Source organism: Molothrus ater, unplaced genomic scaffold (genome assembly GCF_012460135.2).
Source record: "Molothrus ater isolate BHLD 08-10-18 breed brown headed cowbird unplaced genomic scaffold, BPBGC_Mater_1.1 matUn_MA114, whole genome shotgun sequence".
NCBI classification, from domain to species: domain Eukaryota; kingdom Metazoa; phylum Chordata; class Aves; order Passeriformes; family Icteridae; genus Molothrus; species Molothrus ater.
The window spans coordinates 19,438-45,501 of record NW_023416569.1 but is presented as its reverse complement, the minus strand read 5'-3'; the positions used below and the strand labels follow the sequence as shown (position 1 = coordinate 45,501).

Below are 26,064 nucleotides of genomic sequence, written 5' to 3'. Positions count from 1 at the left end.
TGCTTTAATAATTGCCTGCACGTCTTTCAGGTTTACCGGGGAATAGGTCCTTTGATTCCCGCCGGCTCCCCCCACCCGAACGGGGAACACCAGTTTCACCGACGGAGTCCATTCAGCACACGCTATTTTTATTTTCCGCCAGTCTGTAAGCGGAGTTCGATCTTTCTCCGATATCCCCTTCACCCATGCAGGAGCGCTGTGGCCAGTGACCTTGTATGCCGCTGCTCTCCTTCTGTTAAAACCCGAATCCGAGTCGGAACTCCCCGATCCCCTCTCGAGCTCAGAGCTCGAGTCCGAGTCCGAGTCGGAAGTCGACTGCCTGGACGTTTCCGGGCTGCTCTGCCTTTTTCTCGGGCTCCGACCCCGCCCCTTCTTGCGGGGGTCGGGCCGTTCCCTCCCCCTGGGGGCCCCCGCCTCCTACTGGGGGAGGTCCTTGCCTATAAGGACCTAAAGTGAACTGAGCGCTCTGATTTGCCTTACGCTCCTCCGCGGGGGCCGCCCCGTCCCCCCGCTCGCCCGCGCATGTGTTGTTAAGCAGGCTGACTGCATTTCCGCCCCTTGTTTCCCTTTCCGCCCTGAACACGCGGTTCGGCGCCATTTTCAAACGCATACGGAGGGGGTGCGCTTTTATCCACCCTTTCGGGGTCCAGCAATTTCACCGCCTCCCGTGCTTCCTCCGTTAACCCCGGCCAAAATGCCCACGCGCGTTCCCCCCCTCTGATGGTAAAGCGGTCTGCTCGGGGGAATCCAGCGTTCGCGGTTCCGCGGTGCCGATCTGATCGAAGCCCTCTGCGGTCTGCGTTGCCGCGCCCACCCCCAACTGCGACGTGGCTAATAGCCAAGCCTGCGTGGCTTTTCAGGTCTCCTGCTCTTCTCTAGCTTTCTGCAGAGCCTGCACGACTCTGCCCCATGACTTTAGAGCTTTCCCTGAGCCTGAGGACATAGTTTCCTCAGCTAAAACCTTTGTACAAGTATCCCATATCTCCAAATGGAGAATATCCACTGGGCTGTGTATCGCCCCCAGCTTAATAAGTCTCGGAATAGCAAGACATAAATCTTTTAGCTTACAATCAATCCCCCATTGAGCATGCATCTGAGTTACGACCTTCGCTATGGCTTCCATGGTCCACGCTGGTCCGGGGGCGTCCCCCCCGCTGCACTAGGCCTGCTAGGCCTCTGGCAAGGGAGCAGCAGCAGGCAATGCAGGAGCCTGCAGACAATTCCTGCAGCACTTGTAGGATGATCCTGCTGCCCAAGGGTGTTGCCGTTACGGCGTAGCGACCTGGTTCGAAGGGGTCCGGCACGGTGACCCAAGGCCCAGGGTCACTCGGTCCAATGCTACATACACCAATGTGGTGGACAGCAAATGGCGTTTATTGAGGGGTCTCAGGGGTATTTATGGCTTGGGCAGTCTGTGTCACTTCCCTCTGCTCATGTCCGGCCGGGTGCAGCCGGGTACAGAGCAAAGGTCAGACTGCAGGGTGAGGGGGAGCTTCTTATCTACCCATACAGCCCGAGATCTTCCGCACGCAGATCCCTAGCTCTCCACACAAGGGACGTTCCCATGGGGCCAAGTCAGGAACTGCAATGGGGAGTGGGGCCAGAGAGGAAAGGGCAAACAGGGATGGGCTGTTTGCAGGAGAGGGAACAGGGCTGGGCAATAGGAAGAAATTTGTAAAAGGGAAGAGTGAAGAAAGCAAAGGTCGAGCCAAGGAAATGCTCAGGGCAGTTTGGGGGTGGCTGCCAGGCAGCCCTGGCTCTGAGCAACAGCGTCTGCAGCGGGACAGGAAACTCCCAGCTGATGGGAACAAACTCTCTGGCTGAGTGCAGAGGCCAGGACAAAGCTGAGTGGTTTCCCTGGTGTCCCCCAGCCCTTGCTGACCCCAGGCATTTGTGCTCCCTCAGGTTCCTCTCCCCATGCCCACATCCTGGGGCTGCTCACGGGGGTTTCTGTGCTGAGCATTGGCCTGGCCGTGTTCTTGAGAGAGCCTGGGCAAGGAGCCTGGAGCCCCCAGGGCCTGGCCTGAGGCGTCAGCGCTGCCCCAGCAGTGCCCATGGCCTGTCCCTGCTGCAGCCCCAGCACTGCCACCCCCAGGGCTGTGCCCGGCCCCGAGAGCACTCAGGCCCTGCAGCAACACCAGGGTCACCAGGGCAGCGGGGCAGGGCCACGGCAGCAGCACTGGCAACACCAAGTGCTGCTGCTGCTGCTGCTGGGCACAGCTGCTGGGCCAGCACTGATCTGCCCCAGCTCTGCACACAGACATTGCTGCTGCAGCTCCAGAGAAGGCAACAAAAGGGCATCTCTGCAGAAAACTCTGCTGGGAGATCCTTTAGCTCCTTTACAACCATCAAGAGTGCATAGCCCCTCATTGACACAGTCTGTGGCCACAGGGAAGGTGAAGAGAAACAAAATGAGAAATTGCACAAGGAATGGCTTTTCTTCATTGACAATATGAAAAAAGTAAAACAAAGGAAAAGTAAAAGTAAAAACAAAGGAAATGCAAGCGAGAAGAAATATAAAAGATGAGTTTTATTACAAGTTATTTGCAGAAATTGGCCAGCAGTTTAATGTTCCTGAAACCATCCAGTCATCAGTCTCCACACAGCAGCCTTGAGCTCCTGGTTCCTCAGGCTGTAGATGAGGGGGTTCAGGGCTGGAGGCACCACTGAGTACAGAACTGACAATGACAGATCCAGGGATGGGGAGGAGATGGAGGGGGGCTTCAGGTGAGCAAATGTGCCAGTGCTGACAAACAAGGGCACCACAGCCAGGTGAGGGTGGCAGGTGGAAAAGGCTTTGTGCCGTCCCTGCTCAGAGGGGATCCTCAGCACAGCCCTGAAGATCTGCACATAGGAGAAAACAATGAACACAAAACATCCGAATCCTAAACCGGAACTCACAGCAATTACTCCAAGTTCCCTGAAGTAGGAGTTTGAGCAGGAGAGTTTGAGGATCTGTGGGATTTCACAGAAGAACTGTCCCAGGGCATTGCCATGGCACAGGGGCAGGGAAAATGTATTGGCCATGTGCATGAGAGCATTGAGAAAGGCACTGGCCCAGGCAGCTGCTGCCATGTGGGCACAAGCTCTGCTGCCCAGGAGGGTCCCATAGTGCAGGGGTTTGCAGATGGACACGTAGCGGTCATAGCACATGACGGTCAGGAGGAAATACTCTGCTGAGATGAAGAACATAAAGAAAAAGAGCTGTGCAGCACATCCTGTGTAGGAGATGTTGCTGGTGTCCCAGAGGGAATTGTGCATGGCTTTGGGGACAGTGGTGCAGATGGAGCCCAGGTCGCTGAGGGCCAGGTTGAGCAGGAAGAAGAACATGGGCGTGTGCAGGTGGTGGCCGCAGGCTACGGCGCTGATGATGAGGCCGTTGCCCAGGAGGGCAGCCAGGGAGATGCCCAGCAAGAGGCAGAAGTGCAGGAGCTGCAGATGCCGCGTGTTTGCCAATGCCAGCAGGAGGAAGTGCCTGATGGAGCTGCTGTTGGACATTTGATGTGCCTTGGCATGGGGATCTGTAAAAAAAGTAATCATGGAATAGTTGGGTTTGGAGAGGACTTGAAATATCCCAGCACAGGCTGGGGGCACTTTCCCCCCACTGCCTGCCCAGGGCTCTGTTGCCTGGAGCTGTCCCTGCCAGCAGATGCTTCCCTGTGCCCAGGGCTGGGCCCTGCCAGTGCTGCGAGAGCCCAGCCCAGCCCTGGGGGCTCAGCTCTGCCCTGCAGAGCCCTCCCAGCTCAGGCACTGCCCAGGGCTGGCCTGGCTCTGCAGGCTCTGATGGCAACGTCAGAGCAACCCTGAGGAGGCTGGAAAAGCGACACTGATGCTGTGTCTAAAGGACATTGTGTTGATTTCTGTCACTGTCTGCTTTACTCAGACCGGAGAGAATTTGGTTTTTTTCCACCTGAACTCAGAGATGATTATCTATGTGCAGTTTCCCATCCAGGCAACCCAGAGCAGTAAAATAAAAATCAGGATTTTCCCTTTAATGCAACCCCTGCATTACTGTGCTCCCTGAATAACCTACTTGGAAATGTTCTGCAGTTCAATGCCATGCTGGGAGAAGTCCTGAACAATGCAGCATCCTCCCCACACAAGGAGAACACTTCCAAGCCTCACCAGCTGTCTCCTGCCACCCAGATCTTGTCCCCCAGCGCTGGGAGCAGCTGCCAGGGCTGGCTGAGAGCTGTCCCTGGCAGGCAGCAGAGTCCCTGCCCCAGCACAGCGCCCTGGGCTTCAGGACCCTGCTCTGCAGGACAGCCCTGGGCACCCCTGGCTGCTCTGCACAAGAGACAATCAGAGAATGTACTCACAGGCTCTGCAGGCATTGGCATGTTCCAGCTTGAGGAGATGGCTCCAGGAGCTGCAGCTGCATTGTCCTGCAGCCAGAGGTTCCTGTGCCAAGGGCTGGCAGTGATTGTGCCCCAGGCACTTCTCAGCCCCTTCCCAGCCCTGACTGATTGAAGCTCTCTGTGCCTCTGTGCTGTGCCCGGGCTGGCTGCAGGCAGTGCCCCAGCCCTGCTGGGCTGGCAGAAGAGCTGCTCATCAAGAGAAATGTGCTTTTGAAGCTCTTCTTGGTGACCAGGAGCTGCCTCTGGGCCAGGAGCCCAGCCCAGCTCAGCAGCACAGACACAGCACAAGGACTTTAATCAGCCTCTGGGGCTTTGTGCTCAGGCCCTGAACATCAGTCCCTGAGAGGGAGCTGAAGAAACCTCTCCAGAACTCCAAGGCAGAATCCAACTCCAAACTTTCTTGGACTTTTAATGGGTCCCAGTGAGGGACACGACTGAGCAAGTGTCCCCAGGCCCCAGGCGGAGCAGAGAACTGCAGGCAGTGATGACAGGTGGGGACAAAGAGAAGCCAAGTCTTGGTGCCCTGGGCCACAGCAGGGTCTGTGCCAGCAAGGGCTGGGAGGAGACACCTTGTCCTGAGGCCCTGGGGCCTCCTGGCACAGCCCCAGCCAGGCTGGGCACTGTCAGCCCCTTGTGCTGCCCTCAGCATCCCCCCCTAGCCCACATCCCAGTGGCCTCAAGGATCTGCTGCAAGGAGTCCCTGGGGAGCCTTGCTCAGCAATGGCCCTGGGGGCTCCTTCATGCTCCCTGCAGGGACTGCAGGTTTTCCAAAGGACTTTGGGTTTGGCTTTTTCCTTGGAGTCTCTGAGAGGTTTGTGCAATCATGGCCTCCAATTATCTGCTGTAATTAGTCCCTGGAGAGGCTTTGTCAGTAACAACACTCAGTGGGGTTCATTAATACTTCAAGGTACTTCAGTTATTTGAAGGTACTTGGTGTTTCCCTTTTGATCCAGACTCTGTGAGAGGTTTGTGCAATCATGGCCCCAATTATCTGCTTTAATGAGTCCCTTGAGAGCTTTGTACTGACACTCAGTGGGGCTCATTAATGCCTTGAGATACTCAAGGTTTTTAAGGTGCTTTATGGATTTAAGAATACTTTTAGATACTTTTAAGGAATTTTCCTTCCCACACTGAGTCTCTGAGAAGTTTTTGTGCCATCCTGGCCTCCAATTCTCTTCTCCATGGAGTCCATGAGGAGCCTGTGTTGGGTATCTTCCCCCTTTCTGTTTTACAACAAAGATGGAACTGAAAGAATTTTGTAAGACTTTCTAAAAGCATCCAAACAAACATGCGACAATTAACAATACAACAACAACCACTAAGAGAATTACTCGTTCTGTTTCAGCTAGACATCATCCATCCCTTGAATCCCTTGCATTGGAAGAGTTTATTGAACCAGTGTTTGTTTTCCACTTGAAGCTTCTTGAACCCTTCCTTCAGTGCCTGAATGCTCTTGTGGATTGACTCGCTGTGGCTGGAGAGGTTCATGCAGCACATGCCCTCAGAGTCTACACAGCCATGCCCATGTGCCCAGAGTAAAAACTCTATCGCTGTTCTGCAAGGTGGCGTGTCTGATGGTCTCTGTGTCTGAGAGCAGCCACTCAATGTGAGGGAGGCAGCATTGGTTTGCTTACTTAACAGGCACCCAGGATGGTCTGATTGTCCTAAAGCTTTAGCTGCAGCTACCCAAGGTAGTCCAAATTGGGGGTGCTACCATCCGATACCTGGATTAAAGCTTTCAAAGCCATCTCTTTGATATCATCCAATACTTCTCTGGGGATACCTGCTGCTTGATCATCTGGTAGGCTGTGTTGTCCTTCTCCAGCTAGATGGTTGATTGTCAATTCTGCCCTTGCCTCATTATTAGCATAGTCTGCTGTTAATGATTAATCATGAATGCTGTTAATGTTAATTTAGTAAACACTTCCATCCCCCTTCCCACAGGGTTTATTCTATAGGTGAAAACAACATGGTCATAATATATTTTAAATTATAGGGGGTTAAAGCATGTGCTGTAAACATGGCCCTCATTAGGCCATTTAAACAAGGTAAGTCCTTCCTATGGTCTTTAGCTTCCCAACAAAGATCCTTGATTTCCCCGTAAACCAGTGGCTGACACCTGGGATTCTGGCCCCTTCTTCCGTACCATATCAGGGCAATGAGGATTTTCGAGGTTATTTGCCAGTCTCCTTTCTTAACTGGAGGCATGGCCCAGGGTAGAGAGGATGATTGACAGTGGGGGCGTGACCCGCAGTTGTGGGGGTGGAGTCTGGAGGTTTGTTCAAGGCGGAAGAGAAGGCTGTGGTAGCAGGAAGTGGAGGAGCCAAGATGGAGGGAGGATGGTCGGGCTCCCGAGCCACATTCAGGCTCCTTCCGTCTTGAGTCTCCAGGGCATGATGCTCCAAGACAGTGTGGCCATTGCCATCTTGGAGCATTGTGGAAGGTCTGAGAAATGCAGGTTTAGGGGAGGTCCCGAGTTAGGAGTGACCAATGGATTGAGTTTTCAACACACTGCTTGCTGGTGAATGGTGGTGTGGAAGATGGGGAGCATGTGGGATGCAATGGGCTCCATTTTGATCAAAAGGTTGTGCAATTTAACTCTCACTGAGTCCCAGAATTCAGTGGTATGGATTTCATCAGCAGAGGCATATGAAAAATTTTTAATGATCCTCCTCATGATTGATTTTAATTTCTTCTTTGAAAATATTGTGTCGTGACCAGTGAGAATTAAAGCATCCATATATGCTTCTTTCTACTTTGGACATCTGGCTGCCCATTTTTCTCTTTCTCTGCCTCAGAGAAGAGCCACCGGAGGACCCCAAGTCAATTGTGGGACGTGGGTGCATATTGTAAAAACACAGTGGCAAAATGGGCAATAAATGTCTTGCGTTTCCCCAAACCCACCTGCAATCCTATGCAGGTGTAACTGTCATTGTCCCTGCCGATCCTGGGCAAGGTCCCTTGAAGCAACGATGAATCCACCGGGCCCGGCACAATCCAAAATCCCAGGGAGCGCTGGCCTATCCATCAGCTAACCCCAGCTGACGTGACTGACACAGGGAGCCCTGAGCGTCATGGTCCCTGTTTGGGCGCCAAAGGTCACAGTGAAGGTGGCTGTGACAAACCTCTCTGGTTCCCTGACTTCAGGGTGAGGGTGGCAAAAATGAAAAGGAGCAGGATCAATGGAGTTGCTTAAAAGGAACTTAATTAACAGGGTGAAAAACAATAAACATGGAGAAGTCGAGAACAGTATGAGGGGCAGGATCCAAAGACCTGAGACAAAGGGGAAGCAACAACATAGACACTTGGGGGTAGAACACTCTAGAACAATAGCCCTATAGGGGAAACAAGCAACCAATAGGGGAGGAGAACTTGGACAAGTTAACATAGCAACACTAAAAGCTTATGGGGAAACTGTCAAGCACACCCTAAGTTTAACAAATGATTCCCAGGGCTTGAAACTCATGCCCAAATGTTTTGGGGTAAAATCTGGCTGACTCTGACTTACAGCTGGGCTAACTCCCACACCGCTGATTTGCTCTGGCTCCTTGGGACCATGTGGCCCAACAGAGCCACAATGATGTCCTTGGTTCCACGGGGCTCCACAATGTCACAATGGTGCCTTGGATCCATGGTGCTCTGCAGTGTCACAATGGCCCCTTCATTTCACAAGGCTCCCAAAGGTCACATTGGTCTCCATAGGAAGGAAACCACAGAGCCCCCATGTTTCAGGAGCTGATGAACAGCAACCACCAGAGGCCAAGGCAAGCCTGACCTGTCTGTCCTGGCAGGTTTGCTTGGAGCAACCCTTGGATATTTGAAATTATGAATGTGGAGTCCTAATTTCAGACATTTGGGCCTGCAGAAGGATGATTATTTCCATACAAAGAAAAGCAGAGAGCCCTTTCCAGTGTTTAGAAAACAGGTGAGTTCTGGCACTCAGGAGTTAAAGACCAGCCAGACCTGTCTGTCCTGGCAGCTTTTCACTCGCAGCAATCCTTGGATACACAGAAATTTGGAGGTGGAATCCTAATTTTGGCCATGGATGCCTGGAAAAGATGGACAGTTCTTTTCCATACAAAGGAAAGCTCAGAGCTCCAGTGTTTCAGGGGCAGACGGGAGTGGCCTTCCACATTCCAAGGTCAGCCAGACCTGTCAGGTGACCCCTGGGAGGCCAAGGCAGCCACACCTATTTCATGTTCCCTTGGTTCCACAGGGCCCTGCAGTGTCACAATGGCTCCTTGCTCCCATGAGGCCTTGCAGTGCCACAGTGGTTCTCTAGCTTCCATGAGGCCCTCAGGTGTCATAATGGCCCCTTGGTTACACAAGTCCTTAAGGATCTTAATGGTCTCCATGGTTCCACAAGGCCCCACAGTGTCATAATGGCCTTTGGGTTCCATGAAGCCTGGCTGTGTCCAATGGCCCCTTGGTTCCATTGGGGCCCAGTAGTGCAACAATGATTCCCTTGGTTCCACAAGTTCCCATAGTGTCACAATGGCCCCTTCCTTCCATGAGGCCCCACAGTGTCACAAGGGTCTCCATGATTCCATGGGGCCTTGCAATGCCACAATGCTCTCCATGGGTCCACGGTGCCCTGCAGGATCACAATGGCCCTTTGGCTCCACGAGGCCCTGAAATGCAGCAATGGCCTCTTGGTTCCACAAAGCCCTGCTGCTTCACACTGGCCCCTTGGGACCATGCGGCCCAACAGAGCCACAAAGATGTTCTTGGTTCCACGAGGCCCCACAGTGTCACAGTGGCCCCTTGGATCCATGGTACCCTGCAGGGTAACAATGTTCCTCTTGGTTCCACAAGTTCCTACAGTGTAACAGGTTCCACAAGAGCCTGCAGTGTCACCATGGCCCATTGGTTCCACAATGCCCCGCAGTGTCACAATGGTCTCCATAGGAAGGAAACAAGTGAGCCCCAGTGGGGCAGGGGCAGATGAGAGGCACTCACCAGAGGCCAAGGCTGGCCAGACTTGACTGTACAGGCAGATTTTGTCTGGGAGTAACCCTTGGATAGAGGGAATTTTAGATGCAGAATCCCAATTTTGGCCATGGGTGCCTAGACAAGAAAGACAGTTCTTTCCCATGGGAATAAAAGCCCCAGTGCTTCACGGTCAGATGGGAAGTGGCCCTTGATATGCCAAATTCAGTGGGACCTGTCAGACAGCCCCCAGGAGGCCAAACCAGGCAGACCTGTCCCATGTCGGGCCAGGGCCGGGTCAGGCTTTGGTTTGTGGTGGGACAGAGCCCCGCCCCCAACCCTGGCCTGGCAGAGCTGTCAATCACACAGCAGGGGCGGTACTAACCCATCTCTGATTGGCCCAGCTGTCAATCAATCAATCACACACTAGCAGCTGGTGCTACCCTGGCTCTGATTGGACAAGCAACTGGCAGTCCCACCCCAGGGGCGGGGCCATGAAGTCCCAGGGCGTTAAAAGCCGGAGCATGAGGCCAGCGCAGGGTCTGGATCCTGCCTCCTCCTGGTGTTTCTTTTGTTGTCATGCTGGAACCTGAGCAGTTGGTACCCATCTGTGTGTCTTTCTCTGGATCTTCTCTCTTTCTGTTGTTCTCTATTTCATCTCCTTCTAATCCTACTTACCTGGAACATTTTTGGATAACTTAAAATCTTCAAAGTTTTTTAGGTTAAATGTGTGGGAATCCAGGGTACAAGGAATATTTCTCTGTCTGCTCTGAGGAATCCTGACCCCCAGAGAAACACTGCCTAGAACCTTCACCAATGGAGAGGACTTCCAAGACTTTGAGACAGATTAGAATTTACCAAAGTGTGAAATAGATTAGAGGCTAGTATAGCATGTCACTTGGGTGAGAAATTTAGGTTTTGAGATTTTTAGTATGGTGTAGATAGGAAGCAAGATGGAGGAATTGGGGTGTAGTCCCTGTCTTCTTCTTCTTCTAGTCCATTTTCTGCAGTGTTGGTGGCACAGGGTGATTGGTCAAGGAAAGCAGAGTGCAGAGGTTATGTGGACACTTGTAGGGCCTCTCCCCAGTGTGGATGCGCTGGTGGGTGACGAGATTCCAGTTGTGCTTGAAGCCCTTCCCACAGTCAGGGCAAAGGAAGGGCCTCTCCTGGGTGTGAATCCGCTGGTGTTGGAGGAGATGGAAGCTGGTGTGAAACCTCTTCTGACACTGGGGACACTCGTAGGGCCTCTCCCCAGTGTGAATGCGTTGGTGGATGATGAGGGCAGAGCTGCAGCTGAAGCCCTTCCCGCACTCCCCACACTCGTAGGGCCATTCCCCAGTGTGGATCATCTGGTGGCTGATCAGGGTGCTGCTCTGCCTGAAGCTCTTCCCACACTCCAAGCACTTGTGGGGCTTCTCCCCATTGTGAAGCTGCCCATGGACCACCAGCTCTGATCTCTGGCTGAAGATCTGTCCACCTTCCTGGCTCAGGGTGGGTCTTTCCTCCTCAGAGCACCCTGGGCTGGGTTTGCAGCCCTTCCTCCTGTGGGATCTCTGGGGCTTTTCCTCCACGTTGGAATTCTGCAGCGTGGAGACACTCAAAATGGCCTCTTCCACGAAGTTCTGCTGTGGGGATTTGTCCTCCCTGGTCTCCATCCTCAGCTTCTTCCCTGGGGGAGGAAGGACAAGGAGAGGATGGGATTTGCCTCTGTGCCACAGGGAAGGGGAAGGAGATCCCCCCAGTGCATCCCCGGCAGGACGGGGTTGGCAGCAGGGTTGTCCTGCAGCCGGGGGCTGTGCAGGGCAGGGAGATGGAGCAGGAGAGAGGGGGAAAGGGGCACTGACTTCCTCCTCACCTGCCTGGGTATCCCAGGGCTCCTTCCTCCATTGAGTCAAGGTTTGGGAATGGGAAATCCTGTTCTGGGAACCAAACAAAAGGTGCACTCATTGTCTTTTGTACAGGATTTAAGGGAAACCTGGGGGAGAGTCTAAGTCAGAATTACAATTTAATAAGAAAATGAAGATCAAGGCAATGATACAGAATCACTTCCTTAAACTGACAGAGTCAGGATATAACCTGACACCCTGTTGCTGCTCAGGGTGGTGGCAGCAGTCCCATTAAATGGTGGCTTCAGTCCTGTGGGAGTGATGAACGTGATTCTGTCCAAGCAGTGATCCTGTAGAAGGGTCTGGTCTTCCTCTGGAGGTCCAGTGGTGGTTACGGAGCTCTTGTCCTCTGGGAATCCAGTAGGCAAGCTGCTCCTGGTGTTGCAAGGCTCAGCTTATATCCAGGTAGGAATGCTTGGATCCTCCCCCTGGGCGGAGCATCCCACAATGGGATGATGGAATTTTATCAGTCCTGCAGTGACACACAATGGCCCATTCACAGCAGATATCTCCCCTGGAGGGCGTTATCAGAGCTGAGTAATGGAAGAGATCAAGAACACTGCCCCACCTGTTTCTAGCAGTTGATGACGATGGGGATTGAAAACATGCTTTGGGTTCCATCTTACATTGCAGCCTGAAACAGTGGGGGAATCCCTGCTCAGGGGGTGAACACCACCCCCCTTACCCAAACTGGCTCAGGTGTAAAACCCCACCCCGGGAAGGCCACACACACAGGGGACAATGTCACACTTGCCCTGCCCCAGGGGAGGTCTCTGTCCCTGTCACTCTGTGGCTGTCCCCCCTTTTCTCTTTCACAGCTGGGGGCTTTGCCAAATCTAAGAATAATTTTTTTCTTTGTTCCTGTCACCTTTGTGACATCTACACAGAGCTTTCCCTTCCTTTTCATAATCTTTTCATAAAACAGGTATCACAATGTATTGGGCTGAATTTCCACTTTTCTTTTATCAGAATGTGCCAGCAGCTGAGCTAGGGCTGTGCAGGACAAATGGATTTTGGAATTGCCACAGAATTGCTTCTACTGTGAGTTTATTAAATTTTGGGATTTGTTTGCCTTTTCACCACAAGTGACTTGTGGGAAGAGCAAATTCAAGGCATTTTCTGTAGGATTAAGTTTGATTTTTGTAAAGAAACAACTTTACTGTGTCCGGTGCCCAGGGGATGCTCAAGGTGTCTCTGAGCCTCTCACACTGGGGGATGCTTGGGAATGTCTTGGGAGGGTTGTCCCTGTCCCTGTGACCCCAGGCCATTCCCCAGGGGTGTCCCTGTCCCTGTGACCCCAGGCCATTCCCCAGGGGTGTCCCTGTCACCCCAGGCCATTCCCCAGGGGTCTCCATCATTCTCACCCCAGGGAATGCCTGGGGGATCTCCCTCCCTCTCACCCCTGTGCCAGGGGGTGCTCGGGGCAGTCTCTGTCCCTCTCAGCCCAGGGGATGCTCGGGGCTCTCTGTCCCCTCGCCCTGGGGGATGCTCGGGGGGTCTCCATCCCTCTGGCCTCCGGCAATGCCTGTGCAGGGCTGGGCACCAGGGGCTCTCTCACCGCTGAGGCTGCTCAGGGCTGGGGGGCTCTGCCACCTTCTCACCCCTGGGGAGGCCAGGGTGGTCTCTGTCCCTCCCAGCCCTGCTGTGACCTCACCCAAACATCATCGGGGCCACAGGGACAGAGACACCCCCAAAGCCCCAGAAGGGCTTAACCTGGGATTTGGTTTGGGGCTGAGGATTTAGGAAGGGGCTGGAATTGGGGCTGGGCTTGGAGTTGGGGCTGAGATTTGGATTAGAGCTGGGATTGGGGTTAAGGCTAGACATGGGATTGGCTTTAGGGCTGGGGTTGGGATTGGGTCTGTGGCTAGATGAGTTTGGGACTGGGATGGATTAAATACAGAACTGTGAATGTGGAGTGAGATTGAGACCAGGATCAGGGTCAGGTTTGGGACTGAGCTCACCCAGAGCAGGACAGGACGGGATGTCACTGTGAGAAGGTTTGGGGAAAATACTGATTTGGGGAAAAACAAGGTGTGAATGCCTTGGGTTGGGGATTCCTCCCACACAAGTCCATGTCTAGAAGTCACCTGATGTCCATAAAAACCTCCAAAATTCAAGAGTGAATAAAAAAAAGCCACCACGAGTGTCCCATTTCCAGTCTCATCCCTCTGGGGTTCTGGTGGTCCCCCATCTCAGGGCTGCTGGGGATCCCATGGGTCCTGGGGATCCCCCCTCTCCAGGGTCCTTCTTAGGGATTCAGGCGGATTTTGGAGTCTCAGGGTCCCCCTCTCCAGCCTCCCCTCAATCCAGCCACTGGGGGTTCCCCCTTCTTTCTACCGCCCTGTCCTGGTTTAGGGCAAATTTGGTTGAAAACCCCCAAAAGGGGTTTCCTCTAGAATGCAGATTCAGCAGCCCCACCCTCAGCCATTTCGGGAAAATATTTCCTTGGAGAAAAGTGGAAAAAAACTTTATTTACCAGGCAAAGCATTCACCAGCACAAAAATTGAACAATATTAAGCAATAAAACCTGCTGCTGCTTCAAAATAGATGACAAACTCCACAAGTCCCTCCTTGGGCTGTAGCTCAGTGCACTCAGTCTCTTATCAGTCTCTTATTAGTCTCTTATCAGTCACTTATCAGTCTCTTATCAGTTCCTCCAGTGCTGGAAATGCCACTGCCCAGGCCCGGCCAGGTGGCCACAGGTGGGAGCTGCCAGTGGTGTTCTGGGTGTTCAGTGCAGAGCAGGTTTAAACAGCTCCAAAGAAAAAGAAAAACCACAGTCCAGGGAGCTTCTCTTCCTCAGCGAGCTCAAAACTAACTAAAAGCAAAGGAGAGCTCTGTCCTGCCCTCTGTCCATCCAGGAGCCGGAATGTGGAGGAGTGAGTGCAGTGCCTGAAAACAAACTGCAGCTTCTTCCTCCTCCCCTTGGCTCTCAGAACCAGCCTTAAAGGTGCAGAACTCATTTCTGGGCTAAATGGACCGATGGGGCACGAGCATCATGAAGTCACCCCAGGACACGCCCCTGTCAGGGTCAGGGGGTCCCGTCCCCGCCTCATCTCCGGGCTGCCGGGGGTGCCCCAGCTCCGGTATCGCCCCTTCCCCTCTCCCCGCCCCGGGGGTCCCCCGTTCCACAGCCCCGGCTCTCACGGGGATCCCCAAAACCAATGTCCCGCCCCGTCAGTACCGGGCCATCCCCACGTGGATCCCCCGGGACCCTCCCGAGGGGCGATCGCGGCTCCTCTGCCCCCGAAAAAGCTCCTCTTAGGGAGCCCGGAGATATCCGGGGCTCGAGTCCGGGATCTGCCGGCTCCGAACACGCTCCAAAAAAATCCTCCCGGAGACCCGTGGTTGGAGTTATTTGGGAATTTAGCTACTTGAGCTGGGCTTCTTGTGGGACTTTTAGCAGCCTTGGGTTCCTCACCTTTGAGTAAATGAACTTTATCAGTCACTCTGATACCATTTGCTCCCTCTCCCCCTGTGATTTTAAGAAACTTTTCAAGGAAGGACAACAAAATATTTTCTTTTTCCTGGCTACCCACAACAGCCATTTTCCTCATAATTTCTCCCATAAGTTCCACAGGAGGAAGGAGGGACTGTTTCCAAGTTTCCAAGAGTTCCTCCAGAGAGAACCACAACCTCTTCAGAGGGAACCAGGCTGTTGTCAAAGGCACTTGGAGTCAGACAACAGTGCCCTGAACTCACTGTGCCAAAATAATGTTGCAATTTGGTTAAGAAAATTTCCGGAGTAATGCCTCCACCTCAATTAAGGTGCTAACAAGACCAAATCCAAGGTGGATTTTATTAAACAGTAAATGTGAGGTAGAGTTGGAAAGAAAGAGAAAAGGGGGGGAGAGCAAAGGAGTGACAGGGACAGAGACCTCCCCTGGGGCAGGGCAAGTGTGACATTGTCCCCTGTGTGTGTGGCCTTCCCGGGGTGGGGGTTTTACACCTGAGCCAGTTTGGGTAAGGGGGGTGGTGTTCACCCCCGGAGCAGGGATTCCCCCACTGTTTCAGGCTGCAGTGTAAGATGGAACCCAATGCATGTTTTCAATGCCCATCTTCATCAACTGCTATAAACAGGTGGGGCAGTGTTCTTTATCTCTTCCATAACTCAGCCCTGATAACGCCCTCCAGGGGAGATATCTGCTGTGAATGGGCCATTGAGTGTCACTGCAGGACTGATAAAATTCCATCCTCCCATTGTGGGATGCTCCGCCCAGGGGGAGGATCCAAGCATTCCTACCTGCATATAAGGTGAGCCTTGCAACACCAGGAGCAGCTTGCCTACTGGATTCCCAGAGGACAAGAGCTCCAGAACCACCCCTGGACCTCCAGAGGAAGACCAGACCCTTCTACAGGATCACTGCTTGGACAGAATCACGTTCATCACTCCCACAGGACTGAAGCCACCATTTAATGGGACTGCAGCCACCACCCTGAAGAGCAACAGGGTGTCAGGTTATATCCTGACTCGGTCAGTTTAAGGCAGTGTTTCTGCATCATTGCCTTGATCTTCATTTTCTTATTAAATTGTAATCCTGGTTAAGACCCTCCCCAGGTTTGCCTTCAAACAAGTACAAAATTCAATGTACTTATCCCTTGTTTCCTTCTCAAAACAGGATTTTCCATCCCGTAAACTTGGCCAGATGGAGGAGGAGGCTGTGAGCAAGAAGAAGGTGCCCCAGGAGCCCCAGGCAGGTGAGGAGGAAGTCAGTGCCCCTTTCCCCCTCTCTCCTGCTCCATCTCCCAGCCCAGCACAGCCCCCGGCTGTAGGACAACCCTGCTGCCAACCCCGTCCTGCCGGGGATGCACTGGGGGGATCTCCTTCCCCTTCCCTCTGGCATGGAGGCAAATCCCATCCTCTCCTTGTCCTTCCTCCCCCTGGGAAGAAGATGAGGATGGAGACCAGGGAGGGCAAATCCCTGTGGCAGAATCTCGTGGAAGAGCCCATTTTGAGTGGCTCCACGGTGCAGAATTCCAACAGGGAGGACAAGTTCCAGAGATCCCACAGGAGAAGGGGCTCCAAACCCAGCCCAGGGCGCTCTGAGGAGGAAAGACCCACCCTGAGCCAGGAAGGTGGACAGAGCTTCAGCCAGAGCTCAGAGCTGGTGGTCCCTGAGCAGCTTCATGATGGGAAAAAGCCCCACAAGTCCTTGGAGTGTGGGCAGAGCCTCAGGCAGAGCAGCACCCTGATCAGCCACCAGATGATCCACACTGGGGAATGGCCCTACGAATGTGGGGAGTGTGGGAAGGGCTTCAGCTGCAGCTCCACCCTTTTGACCCACCAGTGCATCCACACTGGGGAGAGGCCCTACAAGTGTCCCCAGTGTCAGAAGAGGTTTCACACCAGCCCTGATCTCGCCAGGCACCGGCAGATTCACACAGAGGAAAGGCCCTTCCACTGCCCTGATTGCGGAAAGGGCTTCCAGCGCAACTCCCACCTCATCAGGCACCAGCGCATCCACACTGGGGAGAGACCCTACGAGTGCCCCACGTGTGGGAAGAGGTTTCAGACCAGCTCAAATCTCCGCGTGCATGAGCGGATTCACGCGGATGAGAGGCCCTTTTACTGCCCTGACTGCGGAAAGGGCTTCAAGCTCAACTCCCACCTCATCAGGCACCAGCGCATCCACACTGAGGAGAGACCCTACGAGTGCCCCACGTGTGGGAAGAGGTTTCAGACCAGCTCAAATCTCCGCCTGCATGAGCGGATTCACGCGGATGAGAGGCCCTTTTACTGCCCTGACTGCGGAAAGGGCTTCAAGCAAAACTCCCACCTTGTCACCCACCAGCGCATCCACACTGAGGAGAGACCCTACGAGTGCCCCACGTGTGGGAAGAGGTTTCAGACCAGCTCAAATCTCCGCCTGCATGAGCGGATTCACGCGGATGAGAGGCCCTTTTACTGCCCTGACTGCGGAAAGGGCTTCAAGCAAAACTCCCACCTTGTCACCCACCAGCGCATCCACACTGGGGAGAGGCCCTACGAGTGTCCCCAGTGTGGGAAGAGCTTCACCAGCAGCTCGCACTTGACAAAACACCAACGGAGCCACCAGTAAATGAAGCCCTGCAAATGCCTCGATTGCAGGAACAGCTTCATGCACCACTCCAATTTCAACCCCCATGGGAGAACCCACATTGGAAAGAGCCCTGGTGATCCATGTTCCCTGTGATCCATGCTGGGAAGACACCTGTACCTTGTCCTGCCCTTGCCGATGACCTGATGTGGGATGGAAGAACATGAGGGTCTGGCCATGGCCATGTCATTACATTCACTCCCACCTCAGGTCATTGCCTGGGACAGGAAAGGGACTCTTTCTCTCTCTCCCTGAGGAGAAGGGTGTCCTTTCCAGGCAAGAAATATTGTAGCCAGGCAGACCCTGTGAGTTGTGTTGTAGTTTTCCCTGTAAAGAGTTTTATTCATCCCTTCTGTTATCAATATTGTTTCAGTTCCTGTTTGTTCCTTATCTCGTTGCTGTTCCCATTAAATTGTTCTTAACCCAGTCCGGGATCTTTGCTTTTTCTGCTTTCCATGGGAGGCGGGAGGGCAGCGAGGGCAGCGCGGTTTTAGCAGGAGCAGGAAATTGGGGAATCCCATTCCTGAAGCCTGGCCCGTGGAAACCGAGCATCCCAGCTGGTGGCAGCCCTGGTGGCCATGGCAGCAGCCTTGGGAGCGGGTCCCAGGCTGGGGCTGTGGGAACCTCTTCCCTCTGGTGCCCAGGGACAGGAGTGGAGGGAGCGGCTGCAGCTGAGTCGGGGCAGGCTCAGCTTGGATGTCAGGAAAAGGTTTTTGGCCAGAGGCTGCTGGGGCTCTGGCCAGGCTCCCCAGGGAAGGCTCCCAGCTCCAGGGCTCTCTGAGCTGCAGCAGCGTTTGGCCAGTGCTGCCAGGCCCAGGCGGGCATTGTTGGGGTGTCCTGTGCAGGGCCAGCAGTTGGACTGGAGGATCCTGATGGGTCCCTCCCAGCTCAGCCAATTCTGTGCTTCTGGGATCCCATCAGCCTGGGGATGGGGCTGCCAATGGTTGCCATGGCAACTGCCTCTGGCTGCAGGCCTGAGCTGGTGTCCATGGCAACCACCCCTGGCATGGGGTCTCCATGGAGCTGCCAAGGCACTGAGCAAAGCAACAAGGGGCTGGTGATGGTTGCCATGGAAACTGACCATAGCAACAAGGGCTGGTGATGGTTGCCATGGTAACTGAGCATAGCAACAGGGGGATGGTCATGGTTGCCATGGATACTGACCATAGCAACAGGGGGCTGGTGATGGTTGCCTGCTCAGGATCAGATTTGTCACAGGCCCTCAGAAGGGTTCCATGGGATCTTTCCAAGAGTCTCCAGGCTGTTCCAGAGCTGAAATGTCACAGGCAGAGTCAGGGGCTCCATGAAGACCTCCCAGGCCTTTCTGGGGATGGTAAAGAGCCCTGTGGTCTGAGGCAGTCACAGCCATTCCATGGTGACACCCCAGGGCACCTTGGGCTGCAAAGGCACCGATCTGTCACAGGCACTCACAGGGGCTCCACGGTGACATCCCAGGAGTCCCCAGGCTGTCAAAGAGCCGGGATGGCCCAGACACTCACAGGGATTCCTGTCATGGGCACAGTGGGAGCTTCAGGCAAAGTTTATTAGAGAAACTCCTGTTGGGTCTCGAGGTGCAGAAAGGAGCCCCAATAGCCCCCAGAGATCCCCAAATCTCAGCACTGAATCAGAGATGACACCAACTCAGATCAGAAGGCTAAGGGCTAAAAGCCACCTGTTTTTTCAATGCTCTTCTTTTATATCTTGGTTTTCTACAGGTGGACCTCATTGGTCATTTAATCAACACATTTCACATGATTGGCCAATTAAGACAACACCCTTCAGTAAACAACTTTATGGAAAAAAGCCAACCCATCTCAAACATTGTTGGGGCATCAGTTATTGATGTTTGTTTTATGTTGGGCCTTTCTGGGGGCACCCTTGATGGGGTAAACCCTCTGTAGCAGTTCTGTGCCATGTAAAAGGAGATGCATGGGACTTTTTTGGTCTTCAGCTTCTTGTTTATGGTTATCTTATCTAAAGTTTTGCATTGCTGTCCACACCAGGCTCAGCACACTGGAAAAGCACCGCAAAATGGCCCCAAAATGTACGGTTTCAAGGTCTTTTAAGGTTGTCTCATCCAATTAACTCTTAAAACCTACATTATTTCCACTTATCTGCCCATACCTCTCCCCTTGACTGTCCACATAACCTCTGCACTCTGCTTTCCTTGACCAATCACCCTGTGCCACCAACACTGCAGAAAATTGACTAGAAGAAGAAGAAGACAGGGACTACACCCCAATTCCTCCATCTTGCTTCCTATCTACACCATACTAAAAATCTCAAAACCTAAATTTCTCACCCAAGTGACATGCTATACTAGCCTCTAATCTATTTCACACTTGGGTAAATTCTAATCTGTCTCAAAGTCTTGGAAGTCCTCTCCATTGGTGAAGGTTCAAGGCAGTGTTTCTCTGGGGGTCAGGATTCCTCAGAGCAGACAGAGAAATATTCCTTGTAACCTGGATTCCCACACATTTAACCTAAAAAACTTTGAAGATTTTAAGTTATCCAAAAATGTTCCAGGTAAGTAGGATTAGAAGGAGATGAAATAGAGAACAACAGAAAGATAGAAGATCCAGAGAAAGACACACAGATGGGTACCAACTGCTCAGGTTCCAGCATGACAACAAAAGAAACACCAGGAGAAGGCAGGATCCGGACCCTGCGCTGGCCTCATGCTCCGGCTTTTAACGCCCTGGGACTTCATGGCCCTGCCCCTGGGGTGGGACTGCCAGTTGCTTGTCCAATCAGAGCCAGGGTAGCACCAGCTGCTAGTGTGTGATTGATTGATTGACAGCTGGGCCAATCAGAGCTGGGTTAGTACCGCCCCTGCTGTGTGATTGACAGGTCTGCCAGGCCAGGGCTGGGGGTGGGGCTCTGTCCCACCACAAACCAAAGCCTGACCTGGCCCTGGCCCGACATGGGACAGGTCTGCCTGGTTTGGCCTCCTGGGGGCTGTCTGACAGGTCCCACTGAATTTGGCATGTCAAGGGCCACTTCCCATCTGACCGTGAAGCACTGGGGCTTTTATTCCCATGGGAAAGAACTGTCTTTCTTGTCTAGGCACCCATGGCCAAAATTGGGATTCTGCATCTAAAATTCTCTATATCCAAGGGTTACTCCCAGACAAAATCTGCCCATACAGTCAAGTCTGGCCAGCCTTGGCCTCTGGTGAGTGCCTCTCATCTGCCCCTGCCCCACTGGGGCTCACTTGTTTCCTTCCTATGGAGACCATTGTGACACTGCGGGGCATTGTGGAACCAATGGGCCATGGTGACACTGCAGGCTCTTGTGGAACCTGTTACACTGTAGGAACTTGTGGAACCAAGGAGAACATTGTGACCCTGCAGGGTACCATGGATCCAAGGGGCCACTGTGACACTGTGGGGCCTCGTGGAACCAAGGACATCACTGTGGCTCTGTTGGGCCGCATGGGCCCAAGGGGCCAGTGTGAAGCAGCAGGGCTTTGTGGAACCAAGAGGCCATTGCTGCATTTCAGGGCCTCGTGGAGCCAAAGGGCCATTGTGATCCTGCAGGGCACCGTGGATCCATGGAGAGCATTGTGGCATTGCAAGGCCCCATGGAATCATGGAGACCATTGTGACACTGTGGGGCCTCATGGAAGGAAGGGGCCATTGTGACACTATGGGAACTTGTGGAACCAAGGGAATCATTGTTGCACTACTGGGCCCCAATGGAACCAAGGGGCCATTGGACACAGCCAGGCTTCATGGAACCCAAAGGCCATTATGACACTGTGGGGCCTTGTGGAACCATGGAGACCATTAAGATCCTTAAGGACTTGTGTAATCAAGGGGCCATTATGACACCTGAGGGCCTCATGGAAGCCAGAGAACCACTGTGGCACTGCAAGGCCTCATGGGAGCAAGGAGCCATTGTGACACTTCAGGGCCCTGTGGAAGCAAGGGAACATGAAATAGGTGTGGCTGCCTTGGCCTCCCAGGGGTCACCTGACAGGTCTGGCTGACCTTGGAATGTGGAAGGCCACTCCCATCTGCCCCTGAAACACTGGAGCTCTGAGCTTTCCTTTGTATGGAAAAGAACTGTCCATCTTTTCCAGACATCCATGGCCAAAATTAGGATTCCACCTCCAAATTTCTGTGTATCCAAGGATTGCTGCGAGTGAAAAGCTGCCAGGACAGACAGGTCTGGCTGGTCTTTTACTCCTGAGTGCCAGAACTCACCTGTTTTCTAAACACTGGAAAGGGCTCGCTGCTTTTCTTTGTATGGAAATAATCATCCTTCTGCAGGCCCAAATGTCTGAAATTAGGACTCCACATTCATAATTTCAAATATCCAAGGGTTGCTCCAAGCAAACCTGCCAGGACAGACAGGTCAGGCTTGCCTTGGCCTCTGGTGGTTGCTGTTCATCAGCTCCTGAAACATGGGGGCTCCGTGGTTTCCTTCCTATGGAGACCAATGTGACCTTTGGGAGCCTTGTGAAATGAAGGGGCCATTGTGACACTGCAGAGCACCATGGATCCAAGGCACCATTGTGACATTGTGGAGCCCCGTGGAACCAAGGACATCATTGTGGCTCTGTTGGGCCACATGGTCCCAAGGAGCCAGTGCAAAGCAGCAGTGTGGGAGTTAGCCTGGCTGCAACTCAGAGTCCGACAGATTTTACCCCAAAAAATTGGGCATGAGTTTCAAGCCCTGGGAGTCATTTGTTTAAATTAAGGTGAACTTGAAAGTTCTCCAAAAATCCTTTAGTGTTGTTATGCTAACTTGTCTAGGTTCTATTCCCCTATTGGTTACTTCTTTCTCCTATATGGTTATTGTTCTTGAGTGTTCTACCCCCAAGTGTCTATGTTGTTGCTCCGCTTTGTTTTGGGTCTTTGGATCCTGCCCCTCATACTTGCTCAGCTTCTCCATGTTTATTGTTTTTCACCCTATTAATTAAGTTCCTTTTAAACAACCTCATTGATCCTGCTCCTTTTCATTTCCGCAACCCTTGCCCTGAAGTCAGGGAACCAGAGAGGTTTGTCGCAGCCACCTTCACTGTGACCTTTGGCGCCCAAACAGGGACCATGACGCTCAGGGCTCCCTGTGTCAGTCACATCAGCTGGGGTTAGCTGATGGATAGGCCAGCGCTCCCCAGGATTTTGGATTGTGCCATGTTGTTGTTCTATTTCTGGAGTCCCATACTGTTGTTATCAGATTTCTAAAGTCCATACCTCCTTGGCGTGTTCTTATGGCTGCAGATCTTCACAGCATGGACTCCTTCTTCTTCTGCATGTTGTTCTCTCTTAGATTAGGGCTCCTTCAAGGCTCTCTCGGTCTGGCTAACCTGCCCTCTTTTATCCCAGTTATCTTCATTGGTCACAGCTGCAGCCCAACAAAGGACATCGCAGCTGCAGCCCATCAAGGACAATCTGGACCTCCAGGGGCAAAGCCTCTATACAGATATTCAAGTGCAATATATTTCCTCTACTATATTTCCCCCTTTTCTTTTACTTACAGAACCAGGTTTTATATACAATACTTCAAGTACAATATATACATTTCTTCATGACTCAAAGGCCACGTACAACACACATAGCTCTTTGCTCAAAGGCCATACTCTTTCACAGCTCCTTGACCCAAAGGCTATGTTCTCTCGCAGCTCTTGGCTGTCTTATCTTCTGACAACTATCTGCAGCTCTTGGCTGACACAGTTCTTGGCTGTCTCATCTTCTACCAACTATCACGTCGGGATTACCCATTGTTGGTGTTCTATTTCTGGAGTCCCATACTGTTGTTATCAGATTTCTAAAGTCCACACCTCCTTGGCGTGTTCTTATGGCTGCAGATATTCACAGCACAGACTCCTTCTTCTGCATGTTGTTCTCTCCTAGATTAGGGCTCCTTCAAGGCTCTCCCAGATTGGTTAACCTGCCCCCTTTTATCCCAGTTATCCTCACTGGTCGCAGCTGCAGCCCAATGAAGGACATCGCAGCTGCAGCCCATCAAGGACAGCCAGGACCTCCTGGGGCAAAGCCTCCATACAGATATTCAAGTACAATACATTTCCTCTACTATAGTGCCAGGCCAAGCGGATTCATCGTTGCTTCAAAGGACCTTGCACAGGATCAGCAGGGACAACAATGGTTTCACCTGCATAGGATTGCAGGTGGGTTTGGGGAAATGCAAGACATTTATTGCCCATTTTGCCACTGTGTTTTTACAATATGAACCCAAGTCCCATTATCGATTTGATGTGTTCTGGTGGCTGTTCCCCCTAAGACAGAGAAAGAGAAAAATGGGCAGCCAGATGTCCAAAGTAGAAAGGAGTGCATATGGATGCTTTAAGTTAATTCTCACTGATCAAGACAAAATATTTTCAAAGAACGAATTAAAATCAATCATGAGGTGGATCATTAAAAATTTTCCAGATGCCTCTGCTGATGAAATCCATACCACTGAAGTTTGGGACTCAGTGGGAGTTAAATTGTACAACCTTTTGATTAAAATGGACCCCGTGGCACCCTGCATGCTCCCCATCTTCCACACCATCCTTGAGACCCTTCACCAGCAAGCAGTGTGCTGAAAACTCAATCCATTGGTCACTGCAAACACGGGACCTCCCCTCAAACCTGCCTTTCTCAGACCTTCCACGATGGTCCAAGATGGCAATGGCCACACTGTCTTGGAGCATCATGCCCTGGAGACTCAAGATGGAAGGAACGCGAATGTGGCACAGGAGCCCGACCATCCTCCCTCCATCTTGGCTTCTCCACTTCCTGCTACCACAGCCTTCTCTTCCGCCCTGAACGAACCTCCAGACTCCACCCCCACAACTGCGGGTCACGCCCCCACTGTCAATCATCCTCTCCACCCTGGGCAATGCCTCCAGTTAAGGAAGGAGACTGGCAAACAACCTCAAAACTCCTCATTGCCCTGGTATGTTATGAAAGAAGGGGGCAGAATCCCAGGTATCAGCCATTGCTTTATGGGGAAATCAAGGATCTGTGTAGGGCAGCTAAAGACCATAGGAAGGACTTACCTTGTTTTAATGGCCTAATGAGGGAGAGGTTTACAGCACATCTCTTAACCCCCTATGATTTAAAATATATTATGACCATGTTGTTGTCACCTACAGAATACACCCTGTGGGAAGGGGGATGGAAGTGTTTACTAAATCAATTCATAGCAGACTATGCTAATAATGAGGCAAGGGCAGAATTGACAATCAACCACCTAGCTAGGGAAGGACAACACAGCCTGCCAGAGGATCAAGCAGCAGGTATCCCCAGAGAAGTATTGGATGATATCAAAGAGATGGCTTTGAAAGCTTTAATCCAGGTATCGGATGGTAGCACCCCCAATTTGGACTACCTTGGGTGGCTGCAGCTAAAGCTTTAGGACAATCAGACCATCCTGGGTGCCTGATAAGTAAGCAAACCAATGCTGCCTCCCTCACATTGAGTGGCTGCTCTCAGACACAGAGACCATCAGACACGCCACCTTGCAGAACAGCGATAGAGTTTTTACTCGGGGCACATGGGCATGGCTGTGTAGACTCTGAGGGCATGTGCTGCATGAACCTCTCCAGCCACAGCGCGTCAATCCACAAGAGCATTCAGGCACTGAAGGAAGGGTTCAAGAAGCTTCAAGTGGAAAACAAAGACTGGTTCAATAAACTCTTCCAATCCAAGGAACTAAAGGTTTGGATGATGTCTACTAAAACGAGACTATTAATTGTCTTAGTGGTTGTCGTTGCATTGCTAATTGTCTCATATTTGTTTGAATACTTTTAGAAAGTCTTAGAAAACTCTTTCAGTTCCATCTTTGTTGTAAAACAGAAAGGGGGAAGATACCCAACACAGGCTCCTCATGGACTCCATGGAGGAGAGAATTGGAGGCCAGGATGGCACGGAAACCTCTCAGAGACTCAGTGTGGGAAGGAAAATCCTTAAAAGTACCTAAAAGTATTCTTAAATCCATAAAGCACCTTAAAAACCTTGAGTATCTCAAGGCATTAATGAGCCCCACTGAGTGTCAGTAGAAAGCTCTCCAGGGACTCGTTAAAGCAGATAATTGGGGCCATGATTGCACAAAACTCTCACAGAGTCTGGATCAAAAGGGAAACACCAAGTACCTTAAAATAACTGAAGTACCTTGAAGTATTAATGAGCCCACTGAGTGTTGTTACTGACAAAGCCTCTCCAGGGACTAATTACAGCAGATAATTGGAGGCCATGATTGCACAAACCTCTCAGAGACTCCAAGGCAAAAGCCAAACCCCAAGTCCTTTGAAAAACCTGCAGTCCCTGCAGGGAGCATGAAGGAGCCCCCAGGGCCATTGCTGAGCAAGGCTCCCCAGGGACTCCTTCCAGCAGATCCTTGAGGCCACTGGGATGTGGGCTAGGGGGGGATGCTGAGGGCAGCACAAGGGGCTGACAGTGCCCAGCCTGGCTGGGGCTGTGCTAGGAGGCCCCAGGGCCTCAGCACAAGGTGTCTCCTCCCAGCCCTTGCTGGCACAGACCCTGCTGTGCCCCAGGGCACCAAGACTTGGCTTCTCTTTGTCCCCACCTGTCATCACTGCCTGCAGTTCTCTGCTCTGCCTGGGGCCTGGGGACACTTGCTCAGTCGTGTCCCTCAGAGGGACCCATTAAAAGTCCAAGAAAGTTTGGAGTTGGATTCTGACTTGGTGTTCTGGAGAGGTTTCTTCAGCTCCCTCTCAGGGACTGATGTCCAGGGCCTGAGCACAAAGCCCCAGAGGCTGATTAAAGTCCTTGTGCTGTGTCTGTGCTGCTGAGCTGGGCTGGGCTCCTGGCCCAGAGGCAGCTCCTGGTCACCAAGAAGAGC

General features: G+C 52.4%; 2 protein-coding genes across 2 annotated transcripts in view; one reads left to right on the top strand and one right to left on the bottom strand.

Moving 5' to 3' along the window:
- LOC129047097 (zinc finger protein 850-like) overlaps positions 1–17,232 on the top strand; it is a 271,901-nt gene extending 254,669 nt beyond the window's left edge. Inside the window, exon 5 of the mRNA XM_054518250.1 lies at positions 16,371–17,232. Coding sequence (XP_054374225.1) covers positions 16,371–17,232 — 862 coding nt within the window. The remainder of the gene's footprint in view (positions 1–16,370) is intronic.
- LOC118701000 (olfactory receptor 14I1-like) lies at positions 2,566–3,498 on the bottom strand. The gene has a single exon (XM_036405584.1). It carries the CDS (start codon positions 3,496–3,498, stop codon positions 2,566–2,568), a length of 933 nt encoding a protein of 310 aa, XP_036261477.1.
- Positions 17,233–26,064: the final 8,832 nt, after the last annotated feature.

Excerpts from the sequence above, each read along its gene's own strand:
- LOC118701000 (XM_036405584.1), bottom strand. The coding sequence starts at position 3,498 with ATGTCCAACAGCAGCTCCATCAGGCACTTCCTCCTGCTGGCATTGGCA.